At 42.8% G+C, this 8497-nt stretch overlaps 1 protein-coding gene across 4 annotated transcripts in view; it reads left to right on the forward strand.

The window, feature by feature from the left end:
* The window catches only part of eny2 (ENY2 transcription and export complex 2 subunit), a 4038-nt gene extending 3684 nt beyond the window's left edge, over positions 1-354 (forward strand). For all 4 annotated transcript variants that reach the window (XM_032517705.1, XM_032517704.1, XM_032517706.1 and 1 more), the window contains one exon: positions 53-354. In XM_032517705.1, the coding sequence (XP_032373596.1) occupies positions 53-126 (74 nt within the window). In that variant the 3' untranslated portion in view covers positions 127-354. The remainder of the gene's footprint in view (positions 1-52) is intronic.
* Positions 355-8497: the final 8143 nt, after the last annotated feature.

Genomic DNA, 8497 nt, shown 5'->3' on the forward strand with positions numbered 1-8497 from the left:
TCTCTCTCTCTCTCTCTCTCTCTCTCTCTCTCTCTCTCTCTCTCTTTTGCAGCCTTGGTGCCAGACAGTGTCAAGAAAGAGCTTCTTCACAGAATAAGAGCCTTCTTAGCTCAGCATGCCACATGATTTAGATTTTTAACGTTTCCTTAGACCACTTGCCTGTGATATAGATATTGAATCTTAAAGATGTTGTCAATTTGAGTTTTCCGAGCCATACTGACACACACTTTGCTATTTGGTTGTGTGGCTACTAGTTCTGTGATGTACAACATATTTGTTAATGCACCTACCTTGCACACTTAGTCGTCATTTGTATAAAAGATATGCTGTATAATAAAAGTGTTTTGGTTTATTCAACAACAATCACTTCAACCATAATAAAACATGGTAATAGTTATTATTAGAAAATCTATATATACCAATGGGATAATGACAATGTATTTGAATTGAAGCTTTTTATTGATTTTTTTTTTGGATCATTCTATTAATTAAAACATTTGTAGTCGTTTGTGTTTGGGCATTTCATTGCGTTTTGAAGGTGGCATTGGGTGGATCCATAGTTGCGAAAAAAAATATCAATACCACAAATTATTTAGGTGTTCATTATAATGTCAGGGGCCATGTTATCTCCGTTTGCTCAAACAACACAAGAAAGTAATATATTTAAGTCATTTCAAAGGGAAATATTGGTTATTCTCACCACAAGAAGTCTTCATATGGTGTATAAACAGTCAATGTAGTTAAACTTACACTAAATTATAACCTTTTGTTCCTTTTCATAGTCTCTCTTCAGCTACACTGTAACACAATTAAGTATAGATGGATAGTAGCAAGACATCCATAACACAACAAACACGTATACACACATACTGTATACACACATACTGAACATAAGAATAAAATTAAAAATCACACAGAAATGCAATGTTCGTGATAAGGTGAGATAATGTTGTAGACTGTGTGTAATGATGATGCAAAAGGGAAAAATAACCTATTAACTGACTGACTGAATAAGAATAAGAACAATATGAAACGGAATAAGTTACAATATGTAGATGTTATGCCCACAGTCATAACATCCACAATCTTCTCAGGGCATGTCATTAAATGGTCCAAGTCCTTTTCCATTGCGCTGCATCTAAATGAGAAACCAGTTGTTTGTGTAGTGTGTTATCCCAGGTATCAACACAGCATTGTAGCCTTTCACCTGGTCCTTCAAAGATGGAATTACATGTACCGGTAGCCGATTATTTATCATATTCCCCATTTATCCCACCCAGCTGGTGCTGTAAATTAACATTGTCAAAATAGACTTAAATCCAACGAGCCATTATCCTGTAATGACCAGCCTGCTTCCACTTCCCGGAATAACAGTGTTTCCAACAGAAGGGGGTGTGGGAGGTGCCAAGAAAGAGATCATGAAAAGAAAAACAGGAGTGACCCTGTTCACAGGAAGAGATGGGTGCACCGAAACTGGTCGTCAGATTGTTTCAAGGTCCTTGGTGTGTAGTGTATGAAACGATCAAGTGCAATCAGGGATGGAATGGTAAACCACAACAATGTTGATGATAACAATTACCGTTGTCATTTAAAATATCCTCATTACCACGGTGTGGACATTGTGTTTAATCCTTCCCAGCTTCAACCGCAGCTCCTGAAGTCGCCGTGCAGGTGCACTGTGTAGCCTCCGACGTGTGTTTCTTGAAGTTGGAGTCATGGCGGAAGGAGGAGATGACCTCGCTCAGGGCATTCATCAGCCCTCTAACAGGACTCAGTCTGAAGCATGGGCATGTTTTAGTTATTATAAGAATGAACAGAGAGGACAGTTAATGGACGATAGTTATCCTGTAACATATTGTTCTTTATATATTAGCTTTAAACGTCCCATGACATGGTGCTCTTTGGATGCTGTTATATAGACCTTAGTGGTCCCTAATACTGTATCTGAAGTCTCTTTTATATAGACCTTAGTGGTCCCTAATACTGTATCTGAAGTCTCTTTATATAGATCTTAGTGGTCCCTAATACTGTATCTGAAGTCTCTTTTATATAGACCTTAGTGGTCCCTAATACTGTATCTGAAGTCTCTTTTATATAGACCTTAGTGGTCCCCTAATACTGTATCTGAAGTCTCGTTTGAAAGCCATGATGTCTCTTTCTAATGGGGGGGCCAAATTCTCTGGGCGGGCAAAGCAGAGAAAGAGGAGGTAACCTTGCCCTTTATGACCTCATAAGGAGCAAGATTCCAGATCAGCCCATCTGAGCTTTTATTTTCTTAAAGGCAGAGCAGGAAACCCAGGGCTCGGTAAAATTGTCATACCGTTACATCCCTAAGTGCAATCCAAGTGTTCCAGTGAGTCACTGAGCTGAGGCCAGCCACAATGTCCTGATTGTCTAAATAAAACTCGTTTGTTTTTTTTGTTCGATGTTGTCGTGCAATTTAATAACCTCCCCATCACGTCCATAAATACAGGACTATTACATGAATGTTTGGTCCTGAAGCCGCATTTGTATAATTTTTTTTCCGACCGCATGCTGAATCGCATCATTTTGTTGAGTCGAGAGGTCTCTAGTTACACGCGCACAATGCCTAATTGGTTATGGATTGCATTCAGAGAGGCCATGAACCCAAAACAACGCACCGCTCGGCACGAGTAGCACATTAGTGGGTAGTGAGTGAGTCTGCACCGGTCACCCACCCAAGACAGAGAGAGTGTTTTCTTAGCCAAAGGACCTGCTGTGACATCAGCCCAGGTGACAACATGCTGATATACAGTGTCGTTGTGGGGGCCAAATGTAACGCACCCCTCCAGCCCAGCACACACGCTCCTTTAATGGCCTACATCAATCCCCATGTTATCAGCAAATCTCCCTGGGCCGAAGCACATAAAGGGGGTTTTTGCACACTGTAGAGCGGCACTGGATAGAATTTCCAGTGATGCAATTTATTATCATACAGATTTTTATTTACTTTCTCACTCTCTGTTCTCAGCTTTTCTCCATCACTCAGGACCTGCACAGCCCTGCCAAAGAGCTGTACAGTAACCAGATGACTGCACATCATAAAAAACTACAAAAGTAGAGTTGTCCAAATAAAAGGAAAACACGATTTAAAAAATCCCACGCTCCTATTTGTTGGCTCGGGGTTGTACATCTTGGATGTGGCCGACAGAGATTTAAATAAGACCTGTTCTGGGGATCCCAGCAGCAGCTGATAGCCAGGAAGCCACCATAGCCACCATAAGTCAAGCAACAACAAAGAGCAAGAGCGCCCTTATTCCACCAAAGTCAATATCAAGCTGTGTCTGAGCAGTGCTCAATGACATTTAAAAGGAAAAGACAAACATTAGATGTGTGTCTCCATGTGATTTTTCTGTGTGAGTAGGTAAGTGTGCGGAGACATTTTCACCACCCCTGGAATCGGATCATTTCAGCACAATAGCAGCTGTGTCAATAGGCTAAGGAGCCAAAAGCGTGGTCCTGTAGGTCCCATAGGTGCTCTGCGGCCCTCTTTCTAGTGAAATTGGCAACATCCAAAGACCATAAACACCTCTCTTACTGTACAAACAACTGAAGAAATTCAGCCCTGGGTGGAAACAGATGACAGGGACGTGTTCATATTGTAATCAAATGTTGGGAAATTATGATTTTATAGCACACTGCTTTATTTGGGATAACAGTGCACCTGCTTCAGGGGGTAATGGTTTAAGCAGTGTCCATGAAATACTGTATCTCAAGCCCTGGTCGTGTAACATTGATCAATAAATCTCTGACTGACATTTTTAATGTATGGAACACTGCTATGGGCTTTTGTGTCTCTTATTAGTGTTCCTATTTTTTCATAATGGAAAGGGCAAAGACATTGCATAAGCAGACAAAGGGTCAAAGAGGGTGTTTCAAAGCAAAAGTAGGGGCCATGTGCTGCTACAAATTCCCAAGACCCGGTGTGCAGTTGGCCCTCTTTACTGTCAACATGTGTGAATGCCATGCTCGATAAAATTCTCTTTGAATTCCCTCACTAGAATTTATGAGACGTGCAACATGGGGTTGCAACTCTTTTGAAGCCTACACACTTCCAGCACTCAATGCCGTTTATATTCTCATTTTAAGGAGAGAAAAGCAGAAATAGGGAGAAGTTGGCGTGTAGCATCCTGCAGTGTAAAGAGATTTCAATGTACTTACACTCTGTTGTGTCTCCTGGGAACTGTTTTCTACACACTAATGAGGCTGAGGAGCAAGTTTCACTCTGTTATTCCTGGCATCGCTACTCCCGTCGTAGGCATACCACTCACACTCTTTTTTTTTTTCCTCCCTTTCCCTCTCAGTAGCCCAGCGCAAATAATAAATAACAGGAAGTACATCATCCCTTTTTCAATCCGAGAGCCAGGAGCGGGCCTGCCAAAGTTAACACAAAGCAATCTTAGGTAATGATCAGCAAATGTGTATAAAGTTTCATAGAGCATGACTTCACATAATTCTTGTTTAGATCATATTGGCTGGCTCAATCTCAGCTCTGATGCCGCTGCTGTAGAAACCCTGCATTTACACACACACACACACACACACACACAGAGTTTTCTCTCCTGAAGCTTGCTTGTGTCACGATTAAAAGCTGCACTTCTGTTTTATAAGTGCTTGTAATTGATTTGATACAGTGTAGTATTGTGGCAAGGATTAGCTACCAGTCATAAATTGTGGAATTTTAACAGAGGCTTTTTTTTTTTTATATTACACACTCACAAAATTGTGTCTGATTTTCCACTCGTTTACACACATTGGTGGCACAGATACATTTCATCATGGCTCAGTTGATGAAAATGATTTGCTCGATGTTAAAAAAAGAAAAAAAAGAAACGTCATTGAGCTGTTTTAGTGTTCTACCTACAGCACAGCCAGCGTGCAGATGGGGAGCTGGGGGGTCTCTATACAACAACACACAGGAAAGAAGAGAAACACAATCCAGACATTGTTTACCCTGTTTCTGATGTAAAGGCCACTTACTGTCGTGTCCAATCCCTAACCCTTAATTTGCTGTCCCAGCCTTTGAAGTGTGTGCACATTTCTGTTTCCTGACACTACCTTTCCTCTCTCTCTCTCTCTCTCTCTCTCTCTTTCCTCAGAGCCCCAGCAGTTGATATTGCAACTGGATAGGCCATGTTTCCATGTAGGGGCTCTTTTTAGGCCTGCTCTGATGATAGAAAACACAAGTGGGGAAGGGGAAAAGGAGTGCTGGGCGCACAGATCCACAGAGAGGCCCCAGCCCCAGACCCGGCCCAGACAACGCTGCAGGGGATTAGAGCACACCCTGGCAGCAGAATGGTTTCACTTAAGAATTTCAGTAATCACTTTTAGGAGTGTAATATATAGCTGACCTTCGGCAGCGCCACACGACCCCCCGCTCCCCCAGCCATTTGATCAAAGGAAGCGGCAGTGGCTGTGCAAACAGGCGCTATCAGTGAACTCCAATGGATTTACTGTCTGCTTCTTCTCTCTTGTCTCCCTTGAGTCGTGTGCTGATACACACAGAAACCCAGTTTCATCTTACAGAACCTATTTTTCTCCCAGTACTAATTTACGGGCCAGATCATGACTTAAGGGAACTTAGAGGAGGAGGAGGGAGGGAGGAAGCGGGGAGGCTCGGGGGGCCTCTTCGAAGGGGAGAGAGTGGAGGTGGGAGCAGCTCGGGGCCCTTATCCACTGCCTGCTTACTGGGCCGAGCAGAGCGGCTCTCATCATCATGGGAAAAGCCCAGTAGGCGCTCTCTTCTCAGCTGGAGCAGCCAAACACCGTGGCCTGTGCTCCGCAACAATAACAGCAACCAGAAAAGGACAGAGGGCTGGCCCAGTAGGGTTTATATAGTCCCCTAAATCACAGGAGGCTCTGACAAAGAAGTGAGAGGGAGAGAGGATGTGGGTATCATAGCAACTATTATAACCCAATACATAGTGGTGTGAACACAGCCGAGGTGTCTCTAAGTCTCTGTAATGCTGCATTTTAATGTTTCCTCATTTTAATTGCATCCACATAGATGCTAACTCTTAATACACCAGCTCATAATACCCAAGTATGGCATTTTAATGCACTATTTTATTGCTTTAAGTAACATAACATAATCATTCCACCAATTATAAACCAGCAATTACTGTAAACATTCAAGGAGAAGCAGACTATCAGAAAACAACACGTTGACCTTTCTGCTTTTATGGGGAAATATCTTTCAGCTGGTTAAATCCCCAGTCATTTGTAATTTGTGACTCACATGTTCTGGTCTAATTTCTTGCTCTTGTTAAAAAGTTTCCTGCAGTACCTCCCGTGCCTCATGCAAAACAAATTGTTTATTATGTCTATGTTTCAGTGAACACAAAAAAGAAGAAGATGTATTTGTTGTGCTTCTATTTCTGCATAAATGCCAGTAAAAGCTGCAGGAAGTTCCGCTTGTAACCAGTTGAGGGCGTCACAGAACAGATGACAGCCATGAATCTGTAGTATAAGGTTAGACACTAGGCCATGCAAACTGCTTGGACCATTTAGCAAATTTCCCATAAAAAATTGGAAATATGTGTGGGAAAAATGGTGCTTTAAGTATATGTTTTATGTCCTTTCAAAAATCCAGACTCTGATTATCTTGCTGTCTTTATACACATGATTTCTATTTTCTATTTGCAGGTGCATAAAAACATTTTATTCATAAGGAATTAAATACTAATGATGAAACAGGCTACGGTTTAGCTGGCATGTCAGGGAGTGTTTATGTGACTCAGCTGATGACAATGCATGCCATGTCATTAAATGACCACAGGAAGTCCTGTGCTTTTATGAGCTTCTTAGACAAGCTTGGGCGGGGCGGGGTGGGGTGGGGGGTGGGGGGTGATTCAAGCATGTGAGATCAACTCACCACATGTTCTTTCTGTCCTAGAAACAACAGGGAAGGAACCCCCCAAAAACTACAATGCCAGGGCCCTAAAACACGGACTTTGCCCTGTCTTTCATCTGCGAGGGTCACTGCAGGTCAGCCTGGTCCCGAGGACGCCGCTGAAGGCTCTAAGTTGCATGACGAGCATGAAGTTCAGCTCCTTTAGGTACACATTTACAATCATCTGAATCCAGCATGGTAGTTATGTAACAAGAAGTGATGAGGAAGAAGCGGAGGCGCGGATGTGAAATATCCCTGCATTCCCCTCATCAGCTGATAAGGTTCCGTGTTTGGAGAGCAAACAGGAGGTACCTGCTGTAAATGCTCTGTGGCCCTTGGACGTGGAAGTATTTTATGGTGTGACACAGCTATGGGCAGACTGATAAGTTTAAACTTGAGCGATTGCCATGTCATTTACCGTTATACAGCTGGTCATTTTGATGCTAATTAGTGTTGAGTCAGTTACAGTAAGAAATAATAACGTCTTGCTTTGCTGGAAAGAACTTGGCTCTGCAATTGCCGTATTAGTTTAAAGTTGAGAGCCAGCCACATTAACTTGTGGTCTACAGTTGTTTTGGGAGGAAACAGGGAGAACTCTGTTGACCCTTGTGATTATGGATCATTTTTCAGAAGAGTGTGCAACTCACTCACCAGGCAAATAAGCTATCAGGCTTAAGGATGATTAACAACATGTCTATTTTAATAAGCATCAAGCTGTTATAGCCACTCCTGTTGGAGCGCTGTGCTTTGTAATGGTTATCATCCAGCACCACTGTTTTGGCCCTCCGGTCGTACAGTTGGGCGAGCAGGTTGCGTTTTGAGTGTGCGTGGCATTGGGTGTGTGGATCAGCTGAGGCTCATGTGGCTGGCCTAGCCTTGTCCCTGCGACCCAGCGCTGGGGGCTCAGCCACCAGCTGCCTAGCACCCACTACACATTCCTGCTTTATTCCCAAGCTCGCCTCCCTCAGCTACACCAGTCAGGACAAAATGTATACCAGCTGTAACATCATTAAGTGAATGGGATCCTTTTTTTGAGACACGGTATTTAAAAGTTATCCAAATCAGAGTGAAATACATGTGCATGTGCAGACAGAAACATGAATATGCACATGAATTCAGACATACAACTACATTTACATACATTTTTTGGACATGTACAGTAAACATCTGCAGACTTACTTTGTAGCCACAGGTCCTGATATATTTTAAAGTGCTCATATTATGCTTTTTGTCTTTTTCCCTTTCCTTTATTGTGTTACATATGTTTTTTTGTGTATGTAATAGGTTTACAAAGTGACTGACTGGCTAGTAGTCCATAACGAGGTACTGTCAGGGCCTCATACTCTGCTCCTGACTGGCTAGTAGTCCTTACCTAGGTACTGTCAGGGCCTCATACTCTGCTCCTGACTGGCTTGTAGTCCTTACCTAGGTACTGTCAGGGCCTCATACTCTGCTCCTGACTGGCTAGTAGTCCTTACCTAGGTACTGTCAGGGCCCTCATACTCTGCTTCTCTGACTGGCTAGTAGTCCTTACCAGGTACTGTCAGGCCTCATACTCTGCTTCTGACTGGCTAGTAGTCCTTA

Source organism: Etheostoma spectabile, chromosome 6, assembly GCF_008692095.1.
Source record: "Etheostoma spectabile isolate EspeVRDwgs_2016 chromosome 6, UIUC_Espe_1.0, whole genome shotgun sequence".
Lineage (NCBI taxonomy): Eukaryota > Metazoa > Chordata > Actinopteri > Perciformes > Percidae > Etheostoma > Etheostoma spectabile.